This window comes from Dromaius novaehollandiae, chromosome 12, assembly GCF_036370855.1.
Source record: "Dromaius novaehollandiae isolate bDroNov1 chromosome 12, bDroNov1.hap1, whole genome shotgun sequence".
In the NCBI taxonomy this organism is placed as follows: domain Eukaryota; kingdom Metazoa; phylum Chordata; class Aves; order Casuariiformes; family Dromaiidae; genus Dromaius; species Dromaius novaehollandiae.
Window position 1 is genome coordinate 4,882,486 of NC_088109.1, and position 25,759 is coordinate 4,908,244.

The following is a 25,759-nucleotide window of genomic DNA, read 5'->3' on the forward strand; positions in this document are numbered from 1 at the left end:
AATTCAGCAGGAAGGGCTGCAGCAGTTCCCCTTCCCATGCCCCCCAACATCCTAAATCCATCCCTAATTTTTCCATTCCTTCCACCTTCCCATGCCATGACGCACAAGCCTGGTGAGCTGTGTAAGGGCCATTGCTGAGCTATACACAGATAGTGAGGATCCAGCTGAGCCTAGAGGACAAAGCCCAGGTCTAACTGGTGCTGCAGACTCCAGGCTATAGCTCTGAAGGCTGATTCTTTCACTCAGCAACTGTCTCTCTATCTAGCTTGGCAGGGCACATCCCCTAATCGACCAGGGCCTCTGATCTCGTCTTGTCTGCCTCCTCAGGGCCCCCGTGCTGAAGCCATGATGCACAGCGCCATGGAGCAGGGCAAGTGGGTCTTCTTCCAGAACTGCCACCTGGCCCCCAGCTGGATGCCTTTGCTGGAGAGACTCATCGAGGGCATTAACCACGACAAGGTGATGACACTGACCCCATAGCTGAAGACAAGGGGAAAATTAACCCAATGCTCTCACATCCCTCCCAAGGGGCACTGCCACTTTGCAGCTCGTGTAGCCACTGGCTGAAGTTTCCAGCCTTCGGGACCTTTGGTCTCACACACAGCCTAATGAAAAGCCTGTGGGTGTGGGCAACAGAGGTGTGGGGTGAGCTGTTTTACTAAGCAGTGTGCGGATGATGGGTGGGGAGGCACTCACCTGGCTGGAGCCCACACCTTGTTCCATCCCATCCCAAGGTTCCCAGTAAAACGGGAGTGTTGGTTCAGGAGCAGCTGCAGTGGCTGTGTCCAAACCCTCTGTGCCTTCTGGTTCTCCAGGTGCATCAGGATTTTCGCCTCTGGCTCACCAGTCTACCTAGCAACTGCTTCCCTGTGTCCATCCTCCAGAACAGCTCCAAGATGACCATTGAGCCCCCCCGTGGGGTCAAGGCCAACCTGCTCAAGTCCTACAATAGCTTCAGTGATGACTTCTTGAATTCTTGCCCCAAGGTAAGACCCAGCTCCTGCTTTGGGTTGCTGTCCCCAGACTGAGTCTGCTCCAACATGTGCTTTCCACCTGCACTCTGCTCCTCTCTGCAGGGACCTTGCCCTCCACTAGAGCTCTCACATGCTAGAGAAGGGTGGGTGGTATTTCTCATCAGCCAGGATCTCCTCTGTGATCGGCCAATTAGTAACAGCACTTCTACTTTGAGAAATAAAAGCAATGGTATTGCAGAGGCCAGGACTAAGACACTTGCAGCCCTATTTAGGCAGGAGTGTATGCCCATAACCTTCCCCAGCACAACAGCCTGTCTGAGGTTTCCACCTCTTCAGGCTCTGGTTGGCATTGCTGAACTGGCAGGTGGCACATCTTGTTTTCTGCCTGCTGCCAGGTCCCAGTGGGTACTTACCCCATCCAAGGTCATCTCCTCCCAAGCTGAGCACTTCTCCCTGCTCCCCTGCCCACAGGTCACAGAGTTTAAATCCTTGTTGCTGTCACTTTGCCTCTTCCACGGGAACATGTTGGAGAGAAGAAAGTTTGGGCCCCTGGGGTTCAACATCCCTTATGAGTTCACAGATGGAGATCTCCGCATCTGCATCAGTCAGCTGAAGATGTTCTTGAGCGAATACACAGACATCCCGTACAAGGTGAGAGCACGAGCTGGCCCCTCTGTGGAGGGAGCGGGTTCACAGCAAGCGCGTGGATAGGAAGGCCGTCCCCTGTTCCCTTGCAGGTTCTGAAGTACACTGCTGGGGAGATCAACTACGGAGGCCGTGTGACTGACGACTGGGACAGGCGCTGCATCATGAATATTTTGGAAGACTTCTACAAGCCTGAGGTTCTAATGCCTGAGTTTGCCTATTCTGAATCAGGGATCTACAAGCAGATCAGTACCTCTTATGACCTGAACGTAAGTATATGAGTAAAAACCACACATCTTCATAGATCCAGGCACTAGCACAAATGGAGTCTCCTCCTCTCTGACACCCACAGAATTTCCAGTCCCCTAGGGGAATATAGGTTAGTAAGAACCTGGAAATCTTGAACTGCTTTCATCCATCTGCATCTCTTTCAAGCAACTGAAGGAAAATACATCTGTTTGTACAGGAAGAGGTAGTAGCTATCACCAGAATGGCCCAGCTGAATGCATTTGTACTCTGAGCCATTTTGATATAACATCAAATCAGCTGTTATATCAGATACTTTTAGATTTAAGCATCTGATGAGCTTTCCTGGAGACACTGCAGGAAGCATGCTGCTAAGCTGCCCGTTCCTGTGGAATGTTTGCTTCGTCGTGAGTGCAGTTTTATTCCCCAGCCAAACCGCACACCATGGCCATGGCCTCTGCTCAGCCTCCAAGCCTATCTCCGAGGGGCTGCTGCTGCCTTGACCTCCCCAGCAGCCCGAGTCCTTCTGCCATCAGTCAGCATCTCTGGATGCACAAAAGCTGCCCCTGAGTAACAGCCATGAATTATGTGTCACTGGTTGTGACAAACGACAAGAAGCTGTGTAAAAGTCAGATGAATGAATCTCAACCAGTGAAACAAGGAGCATCGTCCAGCTGAGGCTGCGGGTCTGCAGTCTGCTGGGATTAGTTCATCGAACAGCCCTGGCTTAGTCATTTCTTTCAAGCCAGGCCCCTGGCAGGCCAAAGGGCACTACAATTTTATCTCTGTGCTCTTGCCCTCCCAGACTTGCTGTCTGCCTCACGTCCCCATGTGCACTCCTCTCTAGGGGTACCTCCAGTACATCAAGAGCCTGCCACTCAATGATATCCCAGAGATCTTCGGTTTACATGACAATGCCAACATCACCTTTGCTCAGAACGAGACTTTTGCTCTGCTGGGAGCCATTATCCAGCTGCAACCCAAGACATCCACATCTGGAGGCCACAGCAGGGAAGAGGTGGGTGCTGACAGTCCCTAGCTGTGTCACAGCACACTACAGACTAACAGTAGGAAACTTAAAGACCTGGGTTTGCTGATTCATCTCCTCATTGGATCCTGGCACTGCTTGTGGTGGACTCAGGGCAGTGGGATCATGGATCACCAGGCGGTTTGCTTTGCCAACGGGCTCTAGGCCTCCAGCACTTGGTGTGGCACCCAGCCCTCATGGCAGAGGCCACGCCCAGCCCACCAGCCAGCCAGCCTGTAGCACCCATGGGCCAGGAGAGCCCCACACCTTGCCTGCCCCCAGGGCTGCAGTGCTGGGAGGCAGCGACGAAGCCCTATCCCATCAATTCTCTGGCAGCCAGGCCAGGCACTGCTTGGCTGCCAGTCCAGCTCACACGCTCCCTTTCTTCACTTCCTCCATCCCATCTGCCTCCTCCTGTTTAGTCCATGAGAAGTCCCTGCTGGCTAATCCTTGGCTCTGGCCCCTGCCCCCTCCCTAAGTGTCCCACTGGTTTCACACAAATAGGCAGAGATGCTGCCTAGTCCAGCCGGGTTTTCCCAGACTCAGGATCACTTTTCCCCACCTAGAGGTTTTTTTCCAAGTAGAACCAAGGGTTTTGGAGTGTTGGCCAGGGCTCTGTGGGGCCCTACAGCAGCTGCACCACTCTCCACCCCCCCCAAACTCCTGGCTAGACGGAGCAAGCCCGTGGCTCGCTGCACCCCAGCCAGCCCAGCATGGCCAGTGCCAACCCCCCCTGCCCGTGGGGTGCCAGCAATAGCACTGCCATCCAGACGTTGAGTGGGAGGGTGCTCACCTGCATGCTGCCTGCCTTCCAGCTTGTGGAGGAGACATCCAAGGACATCCTGGCCAAGCTGCCTCCCCCCATTAACCTGGAGGAGGTGATCCACAAGTATCCAGTGCTCTACGAAGAGTCCATGAACACCGTGCTGGTGCAGGAGGTGATCAGGTAACTCTGGCAGCGCTCCAGGATCAAGTCCTGACCCTGTTACCGGCCGGTCCCTTGGAGAGGGGCAGAGATGTGCAGGCCCCCGTTGCCACCCACCCTTGGGAAACCTCCCTGCCGAGCATGGCCTTCAGCACAGGCAGTGGGGCTGGAAGCTGCAGCAACAGCTTTGTTCTCCCAGCCAGAGCCTTCAACTGATCCCTGTTCTGTGGGGACTGAGCAGCATCTCCATCTGCTACTGTCAGCTCTCCAGGGCTTGGGGGGCAGCTGCAAGAGCTCCGTCCAAGAGGAAAGAAGCTGGGGGCTATCTGGGAAGAGCTTCACTCACTGTATAGGGATCCAGGGATCCCTCCAAGAGTCTGGGCAGACTTCAGACAGGGGTGATAAATCTCTGCATTGGGTCACTCTGGTCCCTCTTTGGAAACATCAGCTGTTTCTCCCTAGGTACAACAGGCTCCTGGAAGTGATTGCTCAGACATTAAGGGATTTGCTGAAAGCTCTCAAGGGCCTGGTGGTGATGTCCTCTCAGCTGGAGCTGATGGCCAATAGTCTGTACAACAACACTGTCCCCAAGTTGTGGGACACCAAGGTATGCTCCTCAGCTAGCTCAGCCACCTTCAGGAGCTCACCCAGGCCAGGGGAAAGGGTCTTCAGAAGCCACAGCTGACTGTGCTGACCTGCATGGAGCAGGCCCTTGTTCCCCTAGCGTGCAGATGTCTCCTGCCCACTGCAGCTGCACAGTCATTCTCAGCCTCAGCCTCAGGCTGTATGAACCCCTAGGCTCTGGGCAGCTGTCAGCAACTGGGGCACAAGGTTTGGGATGCCCCTGTATGCCTTCAACGCCCTCCTCTGTGGCTGCCCCACAGGCCTACCCATCACTGAAGCCCTTGGCATCCTGGGTCAACGACTTGCTGCAGCGGATTGATTTTCTGCAAAAATGGATCAGCCATGGGATCCCCTCCGTGTTCTGGATCAGCGGGTTCTTCTTCCCCCAGGCCTTCCTCACCGGGACGCTGCAGAACTTTGCCAGGAAGTCGGTCATCTCCATCGACACCATCTCGTTTAGCTTCAAGGTCAGTGAGTTAACCTGAGTCGCTGGATTTTTGCTGGCTGTTCAGTATCTGCTGCTAGAAAGCCAAATGCATAGGAAGCCACCAAAGGCAGCAGTTTAGCCATGCCCTACCTAGGTAAAGCCCCTAGGGTCTACCCCCAGGGTCTAGCCCCAAGGGGCCCAGCTGATGGAAGCCCTTCTTCCCCTTTGTGCTCAGATACACCCCCCCACACACACACCACCAGATACCTCCACGAGATCTTGGAGGCAAGCAGAGACTTCTCCAGACCTACTCACACTCCTCTCCAGTCTTCCTCAGGCTGCCCACAGCCTTGTGCTGCAAGGGGAAGACCCCTGAAGTTGCAGCCCAAAGACTGTTCCTGGGACAGGGTAGTACAAGCAGGGCTTATCATTTGCATTCAGATCAGCAACTAAATCCCTCTTACTGCAAGGCCAAGAGTGGCAGCACACTAGGAGCACCTGTAGCAACTCCAGCAAGAAGCTTGCATGGCCAGAGCCCTCCAAACACGGTCCAGCACATCTCAGAGCTGGGACAGGTCCCCTTGGGCAGCACTGACTTAGCCAAGATGTTAAGAGGGTCCAAGTGAGGTCATGGGGGCTCGACCCCCAGGGACATAGCTTTGATCACAGCCCTGGGCCCACTCTCCTCCTGCAGGTACTGAAGGAGTCGGCAAGTGAGCTCACCCGCCGTCCTGATGAGGGCTGCTACATCCATGGCTTGTTTCTCGAAGGCGCCCGCTGGGACCCCTCCACATTTCAGTTAGCAGAGTCACGTCCCAAGGAGCTTTACACAGAGATGGCTGTCATCTGGCTGATTCCTGTCCCCAACCGCAAGCCTCCAACCACTGGCATCTACCTATGTCCCATCTATAAGACAGTCACTCGCGCAGGTAGGCAGCCTGAAAGCAGACCTCCAGAAGCAAAGGAGACTGCAGCAGCAGCTAGGCTACTCCCGCAGCCTGTCCATGGGCGCTCTTCCTCCTCCCACCACACACTGGTATGGAGGGAGGCACGCTGGCTGAGGACATCCAGAGAAAATGGAGTCTCACTCTTGGAGGAGACCAGAGCAGCCTGGCAGCCTAGCTACCCAGCAGCTCCACTGGTCAGGCTGACTTTAAGGGCTTAAGCTCAGACTTTAAAACACACAAGTCTGTTCTCCCTCCTCTGCTCAGCTTGTCACCCAGTGCTGGGACAGGACGGGGGATCTCACACAACAAAGCTTGTCCGGGACTCCCTGTCTGTGTGCAGTTACCCGTGCCACCTGCAACAGGGCCGCCCTGCGGTCAGGGATGCTGTAGCACTGCCCCCCCTCTCTTCCCCTCTCCCCATTACAGGAACGCTGTCAACAACAGGCCACTCCACCAACTACGTGATTGCCGTGGAGATCCCTACGGACAAGTGCCAGAGGCACTGGATCAAACGGGGTGTGGCCCTGATCTGCGCCCTGGACTTCTAGCCAGGAAACCTGCCCAGGCAAGGAAGCTATCGCAGCCAAGGGCCGGATCCGGGGCCTCCACAGGCCCGTGCACAGGTAAGAAGCCTGGTCAGCCAGCAGGAGACAAGTGTTAACTGCTCAACAGCTGCTCCCCATCTCCTCCTGCCCTCGGAGCTCTTTACTGTACCGTGCATTATAAATAAAAACAGCTCGACTCCACCAGCATCACATTCATCTATTGTATTTTTCCCACAATTATGCCAAGTTTTTAACACCACAGAGGAGTTGCCAACGTGGCAGAAACACAGCAGGGCTCTGGGGCTGACGTGCCCATTGCTGAGGTGCGTGGATCTAACACCCTGTGCTCCCAGCAGCACACGCACCTTGCCCTTCCCTCACACACTTCTCCCTTGGATGCTGTTACAGGATAGCTTTATTCTTTCAGACAGATCCACTATTTACAGCACTTGATATTAGACACAGCGAGAGACAAGGATTTTCTTCCCTTCAACAAATACCAAGAAAGACAGTTTCATTCCACAGTCAAGATCTGTACAAATCTGCACATTTGGCAAATTCTGTCCTCTCCTGTGGCTGTTCCCCTTCTGCCTGGTCACAGCCGTTCCTTCCCCCCACACCTCAGGACACCACCAGAGAGAGGAACTAACCCCAAGCTTCTGAGCTTTCTGTCAGGCTGCAGGGGAGAGGGAGGAGAAAACCATTTGCAGAAGTGCTAACAGGGTGGGTACGAGGCTGCAGGCGAGGGGCAGGCCAAGACAACGTCTTACAGTACGAAATGGGGTGGTGCCACACCAGAAAGCTCTCCGTTTGCAGCCAGGGAGTGGCTCAGGCAGCAAGAACAGCTTTGGACTCTCCCCACTGCTTCTGCCTGCCTGGAGCTGCGGTCCCAATCGCTCAGTGATGCCTTGCGCTTTACAGCAACCGCTGTCACCTCTCCCCACACTGAAAGGCTCTGCCAAGAGCACCAACCAACTTAAGGTCCAGCTTCCACCCCAGAGCCAGGCCTAGCAGCACCAAGGACACATGCGAACCACCTGGCTCATTCCCTTCGAAGCCTGGAGACAGAAGCAGCAGCCCCCATCTCGCAACCACTCCCCCACTTGGTCTGTTCATCATTTGCTGGGTGTCTCTGGGCTTGTAGCAATCCTGCATTACCCAAAGGCATCGCCGGAGCCACAGACCTGGTCCCGAGGAGAGCAGCCGTGGAAGCAGAGCCACACGCCCCACTCCAGTGCCACCACAGAGGGCCATGCTCAAGGCCAGCTCCAAGGAAGAGCCAACATGTGCCCACTTGGTGACAGCCACCAAGGCTCAAAGGGGAGCCCTGCCTCCTGCCTGGCCACGCACCAGCCCGCTCTGGGAACTCGGCAGTGCAGAGGCAGGTCGATGCAGGGCACCAGTGCTGGAGAACGGGCTCTGTCCAGGAGCCGCTCCGCTCTGCAACAACAGCCAAAGCGTGTCACAACCAGAAGATAACCTTTGTAAATGGAAGGAGAGGAATAGAAAAGAGAGACTCGAACGTCCTGGGGAAGTGCAGAGCTGAAGGCCTGGACACAGGAAGACACAAGCCACAGCCAGCTGTGGCCAGCACAGCCCCGCGCGTCAGCATCACCGTGAGTCCCACAATGCCAGGTCCGTCGCCAGTCAGGTGGGCTCTTCGCCTCCTGCCGCAGTCCGCAGCCAGGGCGCTGAGACACGGGCCCACAGTATCCGCACGTGGCCGTGGCACAGTCAGGCAGCTAGGCACCCAGGGCTGCCCTTTGCTGCAGCCACAGGGACTCCCCTTAGGACAAGGCGTTTTTGCCTTTCACAGCTTGGGCTCAGAGGAAAACCCAACTTTTCTTTGCCCCCAGGCTCCACCTTTATGTAACACTGAGAGTGCGAGCAGTGAGGATCCAGCCAAGGGCTTCTCACTGGGGTCCCTCTTCCTTGGGCAAAGGGTAACATATATCCAAGTGTCACTGCCCAAAGCCAAAGGGCCCAGCTTCTTCTCACAGTCTCAACTCCAAGGCTACTGGCGCTTGGCTTTATACGGACGGGAGCGTTTCCGGCGGTCCGGCTTCCTCTGCTTGTGGAGACGTCCAATGCTGACTCCCTGCCGCCTGCGGACGGAGATGTTCTGCTCTACGAGGCTCGCCAGCATGCCTGCAGGGGAAAAGGCAGCACAGATGTGCCAGAGAACAGCCTGCAGACACCAGCCACACACAGGAGCAGGGTGCTCTGTGCTGGTATTGCCCATGCAAGAGCGCAGCCCTCGGCTCTCTCACCCAAAACCCATCACCGGGTTCCTTCTGGGACGATAAAATCAGGAGGGCACAGAGCAGAGACATGCTGCTCCCCAGAGCAAGCCCACAGAGCAGCACCTCGCACCCTGGACCTGGCAGAAAGAAGCAAACAGGGAGCTTCCCAGACTCCCAGCTGCTGCTCCGCCAAGCTCAGCACAGCTCCCCCAGCTCCACGGCAGCTGCCCCCGAGCCAAGTCCAGATCCCACGCTCTCTTGCCCCAGCAGCACAGCACAGCCAGTCAACTCACCTTCCTGGGCCAGCATGGAGATGAAGGTACAGATGAACTCATCGTAGTTGTGGGTTCTTCTCTGGTCATCAATCTACAAACAGGGCGGGAAGAAAGGAGAGCTCAAGACAAACAGCTCTGTCACAGGGCAAGGAACCTGGCTCATCCCACAGGCCGGGAAGACTGAAGCAGGAAGGGACCCAGCTCCCAGGCACAGCAGCCCAGCTGAGGCCGGTGCACAAGCAGGCATGAAGGACTGTCTCCATCCCAGTTGAGATGCCAGCATTCTCCACAAAGGGCAGTGGGGCACAGCTGAGGGTTGGCATGGCAGGAATCCTGCTAGGCAGCCGGGCCGAGACTCCCACTCTCCCTCCTGGCAGGGCCGAGGCTCGACCACGGCCCAGCCGCGGCACTCCACCAGCCTCCATGAGCTAGTGCTGCTCAGGGACTTCCATCTCTCCTGGCAGGGGCTCTGCCATATGGGGCCGATCAGTAGCAAGGAGGAGACCCAAACGCTCCCTGTCACTGTTCTCAGCTGAATTACCCTCCCTACACTTGACATAAAGACACCACAGACAGAAGCCTTTAGGAAGCTAAATCAGCAACACAAAATAAGCCATCAACAAACACACCTTGAATTTCTTCCTCTTCTCCACCTCCTCCTTCAGGCAGGCCTCATAGTTTGCAATCTCTGCCTCCACACACTTCAGCAGTGCCAGCAGCTCCTGCCAGGATAAAGCAGAGCGAACGTGAGCAGACGGCACCCTGCCACAGGAGGGGAACTGCCTGCCACCGCGCAGCCCAGGAGGCAGAGGGGTGGGCTGGTGGGTATGCCTCTCTATGCTGGGAAAGGGATGATTCATCAAAACAAAAGACACTCGGCAGGGAAACAAATAGCACTTCATTATTGGGAATTTCCAAGCTGGAAGATAATCAATCACCCAGCAAACAGGCCCAGCCACAGGGAGCTGGGTCTTAGCCTCTTCTGCCTGAGCCCAGCCCAGCACCGTGTAACTGCTTCTTCAGAACATGGAGAAGTGTTTGCATGTCTGTCTGAGAAACATCCCAGGGCCTGGTTCTTTTCTTTAAATTAAAAAACAAAAAGAACAATAACAAAAAAAAAACCCTTGAAGACTTCCCTTTTAAGTAAAACAAAGCTTGTTCCTAGCCAGCCCTCCTCAGGGGAGTCCTCAAGGCACTTGTGCTGTCCAAGCCTGGTCCTGCCCTGGCTGGAGGGCGTAAGAGACGGGCGCTAAGGTTAACAGCAGGCTGCGAGCTGGGGATGCCGTGGGACGTCCTTATGGGCTCTCCCTGCGCAGGGTCCTACTAGGCTCAGGCCCAAGAGAGAACACAGCACACGGAGTGTCTCAGCTGCAGGAGCCAGTGGCTCAACCCACTGCCAACACAAACACCCCCAAGATGACGCAAGGCACAAAACCTGCACTGCCCCATGCCTCGAGGCACGGCTGCTGCGAGACGCGATCGGGACAGCGTGCACATGCGGTTCGGTCATTGCCAGTGCTGCTGCGGCTCTGGGCGAGCACAGGGAACTCCATGTTCCCAGGGCTGTCGCAGCACAAAACTCACCTTGGGAGAATACTTTTCCCCCCCAGGGTGATCACTGGTCCTGCCAAGTCCCACCTTCTCTTTGCTGTCACTGGCCTCACTGCCCTCCTTCTCTTCCAGTTTGATAGCGACCTGGGCCTCTTCACCGGGTTTGATGGAAGGGGGGGAACTTTTCCCCCCATCTGCACACAAGGGATGGGAGCATTAGGAGCCATCACCAAGGACTTGTATTCACTCCCCAAGTCAAAGGACACGCTCCCATCCTGCGCCCTGCAGAGATGCCACCACCCAGAGCCAGCAGGTACCTACCTGCAACAGCCAGAGGGCAGAACACGCCGTCCTCCGTGAGGTGCAGCAGTCCGGTGCTGATGATGGGCCCCAGGTCCCGGACAGCACGGTTGTAGCGCATGCAGTCCACACGCAGCAGGCCGTCCTCCTCACCAAAGAGCACCTTGGAGATGTGGGAGGTGACGGGGCTGGAGGGGCGAGTGGGGTTGGCCGAGCGGATGGGGGAGCGCAGCGGGGAGTTGAAGGCACTGCCGATCTCCGAGGCCGTGTCCGTGCTCTCATTGCTGGGGGTGGGAGAAGGCTGGGAATGGGTGACAACGGCCACAGCAGCACCCCCGCTGCTTGTCTTGATGGACAGGGGAATGGAAAGGTCCTTTTGAGATTCCTTCAGCTTCTCAGCCAGAACGTTGATGGTGTTGGGCTGGAGGACTGAAAGCTGGCCGTCTGCAGATGCCGCCACGTGCTCTTGCTTTACCTGCCCTTTCCTCTTGTACCTGCCCGGAAACACAGGTGAGAAGGTGAGTAGCTGGTGGAAGGAGTGAGGGGCCCAGCTGCAGCAAGCCTAGACACTGCCAGCTCCACACTCCGTGCTCAAAGCTATGTACTGGAATAAAGCAAGGTCCGAAACATTTCTAGGTGGCCCCCACTGCCACCAGCTGCTCTGACAGCCCCTCGCTCCCACTGATCTACTTAGTTGCAGGTACCCCTACACTGGACGGGGGGAGAGGGGGAGAAGGTGTCCAGGGGGCTTCCCACAGGGTGCTGTGTTCCCTCACATTTCATTCAGAAGATCCCAAAGCAGTCTCACTGCTATCCCACCTTCCTGGCCTTCACAGCAGTCCCAACACACCACCACCATCACTGTGACCCAATTTGGCAATCAGCACTGAGGAGCTAAGGCTCAGTTTGGAGAAAGTGAAGCCCGCTAGGTCCTGTGCCCACCAGGCAGGAAGCGCCGAGTATCCTTGGCCACCAGGTACCCTCAAACACAGCTCAGACACAGAGCTCTGCCTCCAACAGCACAACACAGCAATTTATCAACTACTGGGTGGCCTTCCCCAGGACAAGTGCCACCACCCACACAGCCCACCACCCCTGCTTCACACAGCTCGAGCCATTACCTGATGGCTGAGTTGGTGTTACGAACTTCCTCCTCATCATCATCATCGTAGTCATCCTCATCGTCTGAGTACTGCTGGTGCTGTCGGACTGGGACCCGACTACGACCCACTCCGGCCGCAAGGTCTTCCTCCTCCTGCAAAACACCACTGTTCACTACTGGCCAACAGCGGGGCGAGGCAAACACCGTGGAGGCCTCTGGAGGAACACCCCAGCAGACAGTGTCCTCAGCCCAGCTGAGCCCAGGGGACTGGCCCTTCTGAGGGGAAACAGGGGGACTCTTTCCTATGCTTGTTCAGTTGGAAATCACCACCCCTCTGCCCTGAGGGACCACACACAATTGCTCTGGCTCCAGGCTTGCCCACAGTGCTTCTGGATCTGGCCATCCAAGATCCCAAAACAAAGCCCTCCCACCAGGCCTCAGGGAGTCAGGCCACATTGTGCTCTGGATACAAGAGGCCAAGACCTGTTCTCTGGCGCTGAGGTCAGGGACACAGTCTGATTCACATCCCCATATCCAAACTCATCCTGTGCAAAGCAGGGCAGCTGAGTCAAACCATCCACTGCAAACTGTCCCCAGCCGGTGCCATCGGCCTAGCAGAGTTCAGCGCTGGCATTTGCCGTGTTCACAGATCACAACGGTGCAAGGGCACTGCCAGCAACTGAACGGCATGGGCGACCAGGCGCCATGCCCAGGCCCCGCTCAGGCAATAGTGGACCCGCAGCCAAAGGTTCACAGGTGCAGACTGTGTCCTGGATATGCAGCATCAGCAGCTAGGAGTAACCAGAGCCCACGGTTTAAGTCCGTCTGAGCATTACCAGGTTATGCAACCCCGTGTCAGCGGGCACAAAGGGAGCCAGGCTCTCTCCTTCACCTCTTCCCTCACCCCATGTCCCCTGCCTCAGATCCCCTCCCAACCCTCCCACAGCCTCTGGTTCTCATGGGAAGCTCTTCTCCTTTGAGCTTCACTCAGCACAGACAGATTCACACTCGAGCCAACAGGCACATCTGTTCCTGTCCCTGGCAGCCCCCTTTGCGCCAGGAGTGGCATTCCCAGGGCCACGTGGTGAGCCACACCAGCTAAACATGACCCATGCTGAAGCTGATCTCTTCTGCCAGGTTAGTTTTCACCTGCTCACCTTCCAGCCTGGGTGGCACAAGGGCAAGCACACCACAGAGCAGGGGAGGGGGCGAGAGTGGCCGTCAGCGATACTCCCATGGAGCTGGGGGACTGGAAACGGAAAGTTCAGCTCGAGCCAGGCATGCTGCTGGCCTGGGGCTCCTGCCTACCTGCATGGGGGATTTGGCATAATTGTGATTATCCAGAAAGGCTGGCAGCCTCTGCACGATGGGGTTGGGGTTTGCTGGAGGTGCCCCGTTGATGCTGCTCACAGATGGCTTTGCCACTGGTTTGGATTTGTTGGGCGGGCTCTGTGTGGCTGCAGGGTGGCCCTGGCTGGCGGGCTCGTCGGTGCTGTCTGGAATACAAGCGCAGGGCAGCCTTTCACAACCAGCACGGCCACCTTTTACTCCATGTCCCCTGCCGTCCCCTTCCCACCCCACATAACAGAGAAGCTCTCATGTTCCACCAGACAATGAGCAGGGGCATCACACCCACTTTCTGTTCCACCTCTAGCTGTCACAAGTGCCCCCAAATTAAGCCCTCCCTTTCTTAAGCTCTGCACCCCTCTGACACTCCTTCCAGGCACAGGGGCATTTAAGGCACACCTGGTTGGGCCCACCCCCGCACAGTGTGCTAAGCTGGGCTTAGAGAATAAAAAAAGTGAAGCCAACCACAATTGTCTCAAGCTCCAGGTCAGCCAGCAGTTGTTACCAGCCTGTGCCAAGATGTGCTCGTTCCATGAAAGACCAGGCTAGATGGCAACACTGCTGGAATGAGGGCTGTTACCTGGATGGGTGCTCTCTGGGGTCACGGTCTTGCTGCTGGCTGGCTTGGACTCTTCGGGAGGCTGAGACTCCTGGGACTTCTGGGTCTGGATCAGCTCAGGCTGAGTTACTCGGATAAGCTTGAAGGCAAAAGACAGACAGAAACTCAGTGCTGGACCAGGGAGACCCACACTAAATCCTTCTGTTTGGAGCACTGCGAAAGGAGAACTTGCATGGCTAAGCCCTCCAAGCACCCTCACACACTATCAGCCAAGGGTGCTATGGAGAACCTCCCAGGCGAACACTGAAAGGCCAGGCAGCAAGACAGTTCAGCTCTCTGCAGGACTAACAGTACAGGCGTGGGATTCAAAGGCAAAGGGAAGCCAAGACCTCCCCTTCCCAGAAGACATTTCCCAAGACAGCAAGACTGCCAGTGTCAGAAAAATCTGGGGTCTCTACGGCACAAGGAGATACCCTGACAGCAGAGTCTATTCCTGCCTCAGCCTCACTCCCTCAGGGCCGCAGCTGTCCTACCTGCTGCAACGCCTCCAGCACAGTCTGGCGGTTCATCTTCAGGATGTGCAGCTTGGACTCATACTTCATCCTCCGGTCAGGCACCACCGCCATCAAGTTGAAGCGGATGTCATGGTACGGCTCCCTGCAGGAAGTTACAGCAGACATTAGCCAAAGGCTGGCTGCGAAAGCAGGTCTCCCCAGCAAGGGGATTAATAGACTGCTGGCCACACCACACGCCTGTAAGCAGTTTCCAGGTAACACCTCTCCTGCCCTGTGTTAAACACCAACACACGGCAGGCATTTCCCCCCAAAAAACAAAGCAACTTCACATTGGCTGAAGAAGTAGAGCAAGGTTATTTCAGCCACAGTACAAAACAGGCTTTGCACCTATCCCTCCCCAATTGCAAAGGTGCCTGCACAAGTGCTGAGGCCTGGAGACACCAAATGAACAGTAATGCCGTAGACAGCCTGTCATCATGGAAATCACTAGTCTAAGGTGACCCAAGCTTAACTTTTCTGGAAGGGGGGTTGAGCAGAAATGTAGAGGCCCATGTTTTTAAGCTAAGTGAGAGAAATGCTACTTAGGACTGGAAAAGAGCACTGAACTCAGGGGATCTGGGGTCACGGCTTGCCTTTGCTATGATGTGAGCTTTATACAGCATTGTGGGAAAGGATCAGTTTATCACGTGCAAGTTTGGAAGGGGGTGAAGACAGTTTAAATGCTCTGAGACCCACGGCCTTCCCAGTAGGAAACATCAACTGCACTGCTCGCATGGCTCCTGCCCACTCTTCCAAGAGGCCCAGCTCAGGAGCAGAAGTACCATTCTTTCTCCTATGGACCTGAGCCAACAGGGATCTAGCATGGCCACTCTTGTCCTGCGCAGAGACTTGCAGAGACCCTGTGTTGTGCAGCGAGCACAACTCTGCACGCTCTGAAGGCAGGCAGATTGCAGGAGAGAGAAGGCAAGTATGGGGTGCACCTGTGTCCCTCCCAAGCAGCGTTCTCCATCCCCATTTCCATGATTCATTACACAGTGACCAGAGCAGAAATGCCTCAGGGGACATGGAGATGAGCCAGTGCCTGCACCATGGCCTGGGACATTACCCTGCAGTGGCCAGGCCGATTCGTTCCATGATTACTCTCCTGGCTTTATCTGTCCATTCTTCATCGTCGGCCCAAGGCCCTGCGGTAAAAAGACAGAGCTGGAATTAGCAAAGCAGGCCAAGGCTCCTGCGTCAGACCCACAGAGCAGCAAGGAGCAGGGCTCCTGTCACCCCCACAAGGTGTACTCTCAGGGCTCCCTTGCACACCAGGGCACAGAGGGGAGACACTGGTCTGGACTGTATCATCCCCACCAGTGAGATCCACATGGCCTGCATCTTGGTCCCAAGTGACCCTCTCAAGGAGGGGGCCAGGAGACAGAAGGATCACACTGTCAGCCACATGCAGCCCATAGCTAGACCCCCCGCTCTCTGCCTTCTGAATGGAAACGTGCAAATCATCTGCAGGGCAGAAAGGTAAGTTGTGAACCCCATGGACCACTAGCAAGTCATGGGCACTGTGCTTGCCAAGTCCAAGGAAATCCCAGCTCCAGAGCTTAGACCTTACCTGCTGCGAGAAGAAGGTGACCTGGTGCCAGGCGTAAGAAATCCAAATGCATTTGGTGAGTATTTTATCAAAAGCTCTGATACATAGAGGCAAAGTCGTTGCACAGATAAATAAGTGTTTGAAGGACAGAACTAAATGGTCAAGTTGTAAGAGGAAAAAGTAATCAGAGCAGTCCTGCTGGGATGTGTGTTGGGAACTTTGTGCCTCAACATACAGAGGTTATCTGGCACAGGGAATGGGTAAGGAGGAGACAAAATCTGCTTGCGATTTTGTTATTCTGGAGGGCAAAAACAAAAGCCAATTCTGGAGACCTACAGAAGGACCTTGTGACCCTGAGCAACTGGAGAGGAAAACGGCACAGCTGGAAAAATCAATAGCAACAATCAGGTTTTGTCTACACACTCCTTAGCGACAGGCTCCAAATGAGCTACCAAAACTTAGCACAAATCTGGGAGTCACTGGAATGATTCTCTAAAAACTTCAGCTAATGCTTACAGGCGATGAAAAACAATACCCACTGGCACACTTGGAACTGGGGGAAGGAGAGAAAAAACAAACCAGGATGTCTCTTCTACGGTGTTGATGAGCAGGGTCAGAAAGCCCTTAGCCTCTTACCGTGGTCAATGGGATAAACCTTCAGCCCATCTAGCTCAAACAGGCGTCCCTTGATGGGGACATAACTGACAAAATGAAAAGCCTCCATGGTTCGCACAGCGCTGATCCCATTCTGCTTTTCCGGCAGGTGCCGTGGCTCCGGCCTGTGAGGGCAAGAGAGCCCAGAGGTCAGCCCAGAGCCTGCCTCCGTCGGCAAAGCCAAGCCGCAAGAGACATCTCCACTCACCTGGCATGGCTGTTATGGGCCTTGGCCAGCTCTGGGGCATTCCCAATAGCATACCCTTTACTCTGCAGCAGACAAAGAGCAAGAGGTAAGAACAATTGAGAAGCAGCAATTAATAGCAAAATCCTTCAGCTGATCAGCTCCCTACTCCCTCATCCACACACAGGGCTTTAAGAGCAACTTTCAGGCACAACTTTTGCCCTACTGAGCTATAGGTAACAACCCAAGATGAAAGGAGCACGTGACTTCTGCTAAAGAGAAGGGATGGGATTACAGCGTGAGAGAAACAGACTTAAAAGACAGGTCTGAAGGCAGGAGAGAGGACATTTGGTCACAAAGTTAGAGAATATATCTGGGCTAGGGAATAACGAGACAGAAGGCTGAGAGCTGGGCTCAGCACAAGGGGAAAGAAACTCTGAATGAGGTAAGGAGAGAAGAGCAGAGTAAACAGGCAATATTTATGTAGCATGCAACCATGAACGGCTGCAAAGAAGCCAGCTCACTAGAACATCATCCCAAAAAGGGAGCAAGAGACGGACACACACAAGCCCCCAGTGCACTCTCCTGCACACCTCCACCCCTACCTCAGGGCTGAATCCTTTGGTGAAATCCTTCATGCGGCTCAGCGTGGGGCCCAGGTCGACATTGTTGCAGTTCAGGAGGACGCTCAGCAGGGCGTGGGTGGCACAGGAATTGGGGATCAGCTGCAGGTTGACACAAAAATCATCTTAAACAACAGAAACAAGGCAACCCTTCAACAAACCCTCACAGCTGACAATAATCATTTGCAAAGCAATGATGCAAGACAAAGCAGCAGCTTATCCTACACCTTGGCTCTCAACGAAGGAGGAGAGCAGATTCAGTCTCGTACGTTGAGCCACACTGTGCCCTCATAAGCATCTGCTCGCAGCCCAAGCCACAGACAGGCTCTCAGCCCTTCCTGGGTTCCCTCCAGCTTGACACAAGAGCTCAGGGCAGAGCCTCCCAGGCTGGAGGAGCTGGTAATCCCTTTACAGTAGAGGAGGTGGCCTCAGGAAAGACAAGAGCAATGCAGCTGCTCAGTACCATGCTCCTTCCTCCAGAGTGCCAGGTGCAGTCTCCACAGCACTCCAAGCCCTGTAAAGATGCTACATCACCAACAAAAGTTGTTTGGTCACTCGCCTGAACTCAGCTCTGAATGCTAGCACCATCCTGCTCCTTGCCAGAGACCCCAGCTGCAGAAGGGGCAAGGCCAGACTGCTCCAGCACACTGGCGGCCTCTCTGCACGGTGCCCCATGTTCCCTGGAATATATATGAGGGGCTGGAAGGAAGACTGGTTTCCTAGTCCTACTCACACCATAGTACTGCCTGCAGACTCCCTAACCCCAACTCTTTTACCCAGACCCAGCACTCCCAGGGTGCCCTGGGCAGCTGTCTGCCGTTGCAGACAGACTTACGGAGGCAGCGCAAGGAATGGACACAAGGTGGAAGCAGTGCCCCACACCTGTGCTGGCTGTGCCTCCTCCCCAAGGGGGATGTGTCACACCATCTCCTACTCACTGGTCCCCACTGCCAGACTGGCAGCTCCTCCTTTCTCATCCACAGCTCTTCTGTTTTGCTAAAGGATGCACCAACAAGCAGAAGAGCCTTTGCTGTCACCTCTCCCTCCCTGCAGTGTCACAGGAGATATCCCCCTCTCCCCTCACCCCCCTTTCCCCTCACCTCCAACTTACCTGGTGAGCAAAGAACATGTTATTAACGATGTCATCATCGATCACCGACGTCTCATCCACCAGGGTAGAGACCTTCCGGCGGGATCTGCGCTCCTCAATCCACTTGAATAGGAAGATGAATCCATACACAGGGCTGCAGGGAGAAGTTAGCAATTGCATCATTTTGGAGACGTGCGTGACCACGCCAGTGGGGATGCTCTGCTCAGCGCCAGAACCTTTCTGTTTCAAACCATAGGCAGAGCAAAGACAGGGAGGGGAAGCAGAAATGCTAGTTCCATTTTACTGGGAAGTGACTGTCCTTTCCACAAGTCCCATGTAACCCAGGGCATTCTTCTGTTCTGATGCTCCGGGCTCAGGTTGCAGAAAACAACCAAGCTTGAAAACTTTGAGGTTTGACAGGTGTCAAGAGACTCAAGATAGAGAAAAAAAGGTGAAATCCACCTCCGGACACTCGTCGTCTTCCAGAATGGTGACCGACTGCCAAACGACCCCTTATTTTATATAAACAGTGCATTTATTTTCAAGAGATCAGACAATGGCTTTTAAGAAAGCTGCTGTCTCAAAGCTATCTCAAAGCACTGAGATAGGGAGAAAACCCACACTCAAAGCCTGCAGGCTTGACGCAGCAACTGTCTATGGGGAAAGAGATAACAATCCCCTGAAGTATGTCCCCACCACCCCACAAGGTCTTTCTCTCCACGTAATTTTGTCCCAGGGCCAACCTGCCACCTCAGCCTGCAGTGCCAGCAGGAGTAAGTCATCACTAAAGCAAGGGCATGAGATCACCCATCTGCCTCAAACCTGATAAAGCCCTCCTGATTTATAGCTTACAACGCTGACCTCTGTGACTGATGGCCACACATGGGCTCTTTGAATGCCTGAAAATGAGTTCCCAGACCCATAGACACATTTTGCTTTTTTTTTTTTTTTTAAAAAAAAAAGAAAAAAAAAAAAAGAATCACACTTTCAAGCCAGTGACTTACCCTTGGCATTTGCTCTGCAGATCATAGATCTCTTCAACCTGCACCCCCTTGACCCCTGCAAATAAAGGGCAGAACCTGGTGTAAAGCCTACCAGAAAGGTCTAGAGGAAATGCCAAACATGAAATCAGCTTCCCAGGAGGGCTTCTTGCACTCACCAAAATCTTCAACCAATAGCGTGAAAAGACCTGGAAGGGAACAAAACGAAGAGATTATTGCTGGCTGGAGAGCACGCTGCGGAGCAGACGGGAAACCTGCTGCCACCAGCCTCAGAAGGGCGCACGCAGGAAGAGGCCAAGGCACAGCCAGAAAAACTGCAGCAGCACGGCACTGAGACCACGCTGGCTCCCCAGCAGCACAGCTATACAGTCCTGTCTTGCTGCAGATGTGCTCTGGTTCCTTTTATCCCTCAGTCCTCATTCATCCTCCTCTTCCTCAACCCATAGTACCATCTCCTTCCTATGACCCTTCCCACCAGCTGGGACAGGGGCAGCAAGCATTGTGCCTGGTTCAAGCTAACTGGGCTGGACATGCACTAACGGGCCTGCCACTCAGCTGAACACAGCAAAAGGAAGTTTGGAACAAACTGATGTAGGAGATCCAGACTTATCTAGGGAATGGGGGAACTCCAAAGAGATGGACATTCACTGCCCAAGCTCTGTTTCCTTAGGAAACTGGGCTAAAAGGAAAACCGCACCAAGAGCATAGATATATATGCTCCTGACCTGGACTTTTGCCCAGGAGCACTTTCTTGGCTGGCACCATTCGAATGGAGGTTTCAAGACCCTGGAGGGAGTGGGGCCTGGTAAACACTTGAGACAATCTAAAACAACCCTCTCCCCCCACCCTTGTCCTGTCAGACCACCTTAAGCTGAACTCCAGCGTCAGCCTACCAACCTGCTACAAGCAACTTGCCAACATTACAGAGCTCCTAAGTGACGCTCACTCTCTTCTGACTGGAGGAAAAGCAGCTGAATAGAGCACAGGATTTTGAAAAGAAGGGCATTCATGTTTTTGTTAGTGAAGACAGCCAGTGGAGGGAGAGCCAGCTGGGAGCCATGGGGCTGCTGTGGATTCCTCAGGTCCAAAAGGCTCACATTCATCTTCCTCTCTCCTAGGGTGGCAAATTCCAGAGTCCATCTCCAGCGATTACAAGACTCCTACTACAGGACAGTGGAGAATAGGCCGAGGGATTATTGGAGACAGGCAACTGAGCCAGAGCTGCCACTACAATGCCACAGCAAATGTGGCTGGCCCCATTTTCAGGCAGCTCCTCTGTAGGCAGACTTAGCAAGCTCAAGACTGGAATACTAAATTTGCTCCTCATGCTTCCTTAAAAAGGCTGCTGAAATATTGGCAGGCGGTCCATGGAATATCAATAAGAAGGATTCAAATCTGAGAAACAACCCTATAAGCAAAGGACTTAAGGAACCTGATGTAAGTGGTTTAGCCAAGAAGGGAAGAGAGCAAGGGGCTTCCACATCAAAGTTAAAATGACTAAAACGGGGAGGAAGCTTCTGAGAGGAAAAGCCCTCATTAATTTAGCAGAAAAAGTCACACTAACATTCAAGAGCTAGAAGATGAAAATATTGTATGTCTTATAAAATTTTCAGTGGGAGGCAACACACCACTGAAAGAGTTTATTTCAAAATCATGACAGTCTCTTCACCATGTAAAGCCTTTAAACAGAGCCTAGATGCCTTTTTGATAGAAATGTTCTTACTCAAACTATGGGGTTAAAGCAGAAGATGTTACGGAGGGCTCTGCTCTGCAGGTCACACCTAGAGAGACTTCAGACCCCAACAGTCACACTCTGCAGACAAACCTTCCTCCGTCAGCCAGCTTGAAAAGCGCCACTTGGCTGCATGAAGCCACACTGCCATCTTCGCAATGGTCCTCCTTGGGGGTAGCAGTCCCTCCAACCCTTAAAGACCGTGAAGGTCTTCAGATGCTCTTTACAGTCACGGTTCTTGTTCTGTCTTTAGATGGCACCAGTCAATACATCAGGAGCCACAGCTGTCTACAGGTAGAGTCTGTCACCAGTAAATACTTTCACAACAGTTGAAAGCAAAGACTTTGAGGACGTGCAAGCTGCCCCTTACAATGAAGCAAATCTTCAGTTAGAGAATGTGACACCTTACATTTATCAGAAGAGCCTCACTCACTCTCCAATTTCAAAGCAGAGATCAAAGTTACAGTCCGCTGATCACAGCAAAACACACACGATGTGAGAAGATATGAACCGTATCACAGCCTCTGCAAACTAAGATTTGCATGGCTCTGATATCAGGTCTCAGAGCGAGGCCTTGCGAAAACAAATAACCAGAAATGGTCAAAGCAGCACTAATACTCCTGGCAGGATGGGAGAACCTGATCTCCAGGCAGGCCGGAAGAACGGAGTGCTTCAGTGGCTCCAGAACCGCAGGACAGTTACACAGCAACACCCTTGCACCAACATCATGCACAAGGATAGATGAGACAACTCTATGGCCCAAATTTTGAGGAGACTCGCACTGGTCTCATTCATAACCACAGCTCAAGTCGATACAACAGCATTTGCCAGGCCCAAATACCCACCACTGAATTCAAACTTACATACACCTGAAGAAATGTAGCTGGAGAGAGGTGAGCCATTCCTGCTGGATGAGGTATAATTCCTTCCAGTTAACCTTGCTTGGGTAAGGGCAGCCTTGCAGCAAAACAGCACTTGGATCACACAGCAACCAAAGGAGCAGCCAACAAACTGGGCTGAGCTGAACTGCAGCACCGACCCCAGCAGCCAGTTCAAGTTCAAGCCACCACTACAGTCAGGGGTTTGCATCTGAAAGCGATCCCTGTGCTCAGAGCCTGTCTCTGGGGCAGGATTAGGGGAGGAATTCAGCTCGACACCAGGACAGAAACACCAACTTTGCAGCTTTACATCTCTCAGATAAAGAATTGGTCTTAACACCGCAAAGCATCAGTGTGTGCGAATAGCTTTTCTTCCGGTCAAACAACCTTCCCTCCCAAACGTCAGAATCCAAACCATATTTTGTCTCAGGTGTCTTCATGATAAAGAAGGGAGAAAACGCAAACAATTTTGGCGATTCCTAATTATCAGTAAGAACGACATAAAGAGCAGCAAAACCTAGGCTGACTGGGAGACAGATACCATACAGACTCTTCTGCTGAGCGCAAGGAGATTAGTGTAACGCAAGGGAGTCTGATTTCCTCACCTAAAGCCTCAAGAATACAGCCAGAACCAGAGCATACCATCACATCCTGAAAAACAGCTCTCAGCCTCCAAGAAGATCATTCCATGTTTCATTACAGCAGCTCAAACACATTAAAATGACATTCAGCCAAGACCCCAGCTAACATTGGCTTTGGCGTGTCTCTCCCAGGTACAACCAGCCTGCAGTCCTAACTCATAAAATTAACTCCACTGTGAGCACCGGGACAACACCCCAGAAACAACCTTCTTCAATGCAGTGGGAAGGCAGTGCCTGTGACTGTACTCTCCAGGCTGCTCACACACCATAATAGGTTCTTCAGGATCTTTTACAGGCTACCTGGCTGAGTGGTACCAGGCAACTTTATCCATCTCCTCATCTTTAACACGATGACAGAATTTGACGTGCATGGGATAGAGAAGCCACCCTACATATTCCACTGTTAGAGACACGCAGGTTGTCCTGATTCACCTGCAAAGTTCTGGGACAACTGCTAGTCAGAATTGTTTCCAGAGTGAGGGGCATCTTGTAATCACAAAGCGTAGCCACCTATCACTTGTTCCTGTATTTCGGCAACATCGTACAGCGTATTTGCAAACTTCGGGAACGTGTCACGATACACTGCCATGGCACTCTGCAAGGGTCCTGGGAGCCCTCTGGCTCACAGAGGTGCCCCGGATGACACAGGCACGGCTTGGGTGGGTGGCACACAGCAGCACAGCTACGCAGGCTCTGCTATGATGTCCAGCAGGAAGCCTGCTACTGGTGGCTCATGCTCATCCCAACATTGGCATCCAGGATCACCTCAGACCCCATACGCAACCATGAGTACAGCCCAGGCCCCACTCCTAACCCACATAATGCTTCTGCAGCCATATCCACCCCCATCCATGCCCTCTGTCCATACCTGCACCCCTATATTCAGCCTCCCAACATCCCCTCCTTTCCATCTTCCTTACACCCTGTAGTCTTTCCCAAAATCCTCTATAGATTGACCCCAGGCTATATCTGCACCACCATGACGTCTCTTCCCGTACACCCTCACTTCATTTCCCCATATTGCCATCTCTTATGCTTTCTTTACAATCCCATAATCTCCTCCCCACATGGTCTGCAAGCTGCTTGCTGGGCTGTGCCTGTGAGCACCCACGCCTGGTCCCCCACGCCGCATGCAACCCCGCGCGTACCCCCTTGTAGGGCTTCCATCCGCCTACCCCAGCCTGGCGCCCCTCATACCTCCACCTGCGCCCATAACCCCACCCCAGGCTGCTCAGCCCAGGCCTGGCCCCCAGTGCCCAAACCATGCCCCCATCCCCCACCCAGACACCCAAGCCCCACCCCAGGCCTGCCCCTGACCCCCACAGCCCCATACTCCCACCCCAGGCCTGCCCCCTATAGCCCCTCCATAGCCCCATACCCCCACCCCAGGCCTTCCCCCGACCCCCACAGCCCCACCATACTCCCACCCCAGGCCTGCCCCCTATAGCCCCTCCATAGCCCCATAACCTCACTCCAGGTCTGCCCCTCATAACCTCTTATAGCCCCATACCCCTGTCCCAGGCCTGCCCCCCATAGCCCTGTGCCCCTACCTCAGGCCTGGCCCCCATAACACCCCATAGCCCCATAACACCACCCCATGCCTGCCCCCACATCCACTCCATGGCCCTGTATCCCCACCCCAGGCCTGTCCCCCATAACTCCCCATAGCCCCATCCAGGCCTGCCCTCCCAATGACTGCCCCACAGCCCCGTATCCCCACCCCCGGCCTAGTCCCTATAGCCCCATACCCCCGCCCTGGGCCTGCTCCCGCACTGACCCTCCATAACGCCATGTCCTCACCCCGGGTCTGCCCCCCATAACCCCCCAGAGCCCCATACTCCCATCCCAGGTCTGCTCCCCTTAAGCCCCCATAGCCCCATACCCTGCCCCTCATAACCCCCTATCCCCACCCCAGGCCTGATTCCCCATAACCCCGTGCCCCCATCCCACGCCTGCCCCCCATAACCTCCACCACAGCCCCGCGCCCCCCGCCCAGGCCTGCCCCCCGCCCGGCCCAGGCCTGCCCCATCCCTGTCCGCCGACCCAGCGCGGGCCGCCCCCGCCCGCGCCGCCCCAGCCCCGCCGCCGCCCCGCCGCCCACCGGGGTCGCTCTCCAGCTCCAGCCAGCCCTTATTCATCTTCCCGCGGGCCGGGCCGCGCCGCCATGTCCGGCCCCGCCGCCCGCCAGGACTCCGGGCGCCGCCGGCCCGCAGGCGCCGCCCGCCCGGCCCCGTCGCGTCATCACCGCGCGCCGCCGTCACCCCGCCGCGCCGCGCCACATCCGTCCCCGCGGCGCCACAAAAGTCCCGGGGGGGGAGGGGGGCAATGGCTCCGGCGGTGTGTACACACACATAAGTACACACACACACACTCACACACGTACACGTACACACAGCCGGGGAGGGGGTGACATCACGCCTTTGTGCCGGCGCTTCCGGGGGGGGCTCCCTGCCATTATTCTTTCCTTTCCCTTTCCTCCACCCTTGAACAATGCCCCGGGCCGCCGTTCACACCATTGTGTGGGGCGGCCCCGCCGCAGGAAGGGGGAGATGTTATCGGCCGGCGGCTCACGGCCCAGGGCAGCCGGCCGCAGCCCGATGGGGCGGCTGTCCGTGCCCGTCCTGCTCTCACACCAGGCCCAGGGGCTCCGGGGGCACGGCGCTGCCCGCCCGCCGGGCCTGCCGCTGTGCCGGGTGCCACTGGAGCTGGCACGGGGGGGCCCCGCGGCTCCCTCTGTCCCGGGCCGTGGCAGGCGAGGGCTCGTCCCCAGCACAATGGCAGGCTGCGCTCCAAAGGGAGCAGGAAAGGCCGGGGGGAGGCTGGGGCCCAGCCCGAAGCCCTGCTCCGCATCCCCCCCCCCCCCCCGTCCGGCCCCAGCCTCTCCCCTGTTTACCCAGGAACGGGTCGGACCTGCCGCGGCACTTTGCCACCCCGCTGAGGTGTCCAGCCCCGACAGGGCGTGCTGGGGGGCGGCAAGGCCACAGCCAGGCTCAGGCGCTTCAACATCCCCCCTTGCCCCAGCACTGCCGAGGGGCCCGGGGACACGGCCACATGGCCCCCACCCGGCCCCAGCTGAGCCGGCTCTCCCCGGGGGCGGAGGCGCTTCGGGACAGCGC

At 55.2% G+C, this 25,759-nt stretch overlaps 2 protein-coding genes across 6 annotated transcripts in view; one reads left to right on the forward strand and one right to left on the reverse strand.

Moving 5' to 3' along the window:
- Positions 1-6,561, forward strand: part of DNAH1 (dynein axonemal heavy chain 1) — an 83,760-nt gene extending 77,199 nt beyond the window's left edge. Inside the window, exons 70-79 of the mRNA XM_026106526.2 lie at positions 328-459; positions 816-986; positions 1,446-1,625; positions 1,712-1,888; positions 2,713-2,883; positions 3,708-3,838; positions 4,280-4,424; positions 4,702-4,908; positions 5,563-5,797; positions 6,242-6,561. Of these exons, the coding sequence (XP_025962311.2) occupies positions 328-459; positions 816-986; positions 1,446-1,625; positions 1,712-1,888; positions 2,713-2,883; positions 3,708-3,838; positions 4,280-4,424; positions 4,702-4,908; positions 5,563-5,797; positions 6,242-6,363 (1,671 nt within the window). The 3' untranslated portion in view covers positions 6,364-6,561. The remainder of the gene's footprint in view (positions 1-327; positions 460-815; positions 987-1,445; positions 1,626-1,711; positions 1,889-2,712; positions 2,884-3,707; positions 3,839-4,279; positions 4,425-4,701; positions 4,909-5,562; positions 5,798-6,241) is intronic.
- Positions 6,562-6,567: 6 nt separating this feature from the next.
- On the reverse strand, positions 6,568-24,903 carry BAP1 (BRCA1 associated protein 1). 5 transcript variants are annotated; one of them, XM_064518719.1, is made up of 17 exons: positions 24,745-24,903; positions 19,551-19,580; positions 19,396-19,450; positions 18,413-18,545; positions 17,284-17,403; positions 16,703-16,764; positions 16,477-16,619; positions 15,358-15,436; positions 14,271-14,394; positions 13,759-13,876; positions 13,140-13,327; positions 11,851-11,984; positions 10,751-11,223; positions 10,517-10,623; positions 9,508-9,600; positions 8,897-8,969; positions 6,568-8,508 (listed from the first exon to the last, which is right to left on the reverse strand). In XM_064518719.1, exons 1-17 carry the CDS (start codon positions 24,779-24,781, stop codon positions 8,375-8,377), a joined length of 2,103 nt encoding a protein of 700 aa, XP_064374789.1. In that variant the 5' UTR covers positions 24,782-24,903; the 3' UTR covers positions 6,568-8,374. The 5 variants fall into 5 exon arrangements, with proteins under 5 accessions (XP_064374789.1, XP_064374788.1, XP_025962308.2 ...); XM_064518718.1 differs by having other exon boundaries at positions 10,463-10,623; XM_026106523.2 differs by lacking the exon at positions 24,745-24,903 and adding an exon at positions 21,988-23,742 and having other exon boundaries at positions 10,463-10,623.
- Between the last annotated feature and the right edge of the window lie 856 nt (positions 24,904-25,759).

Excerpts from the sequence above, each read along its gene's own strand:
- BAP1 (XM_026106523.2), bottom strand. The coding sequence starts at position 22,213 with ATGCAAACCCCTGACTGTAGTGGTGGCTTGAACTTGAACTGGCTGCTG. Across the intron at positions 14,395-15,357 it reads ATCGGCCTGGCCACTGCAGG|GGAGCCGTACCATGACATCC; the intron begins GTAATGTCCCAG and ends AACTTCCTGCAG. Across the intron at positions 9,601-10,462 it reads GGGAAAAGTATTCTCCCAAG|GAGCTGCTGGCACTGCTGAA; the intron begins GTGAGTTTTGTG and ends TTATCCTGGCAG.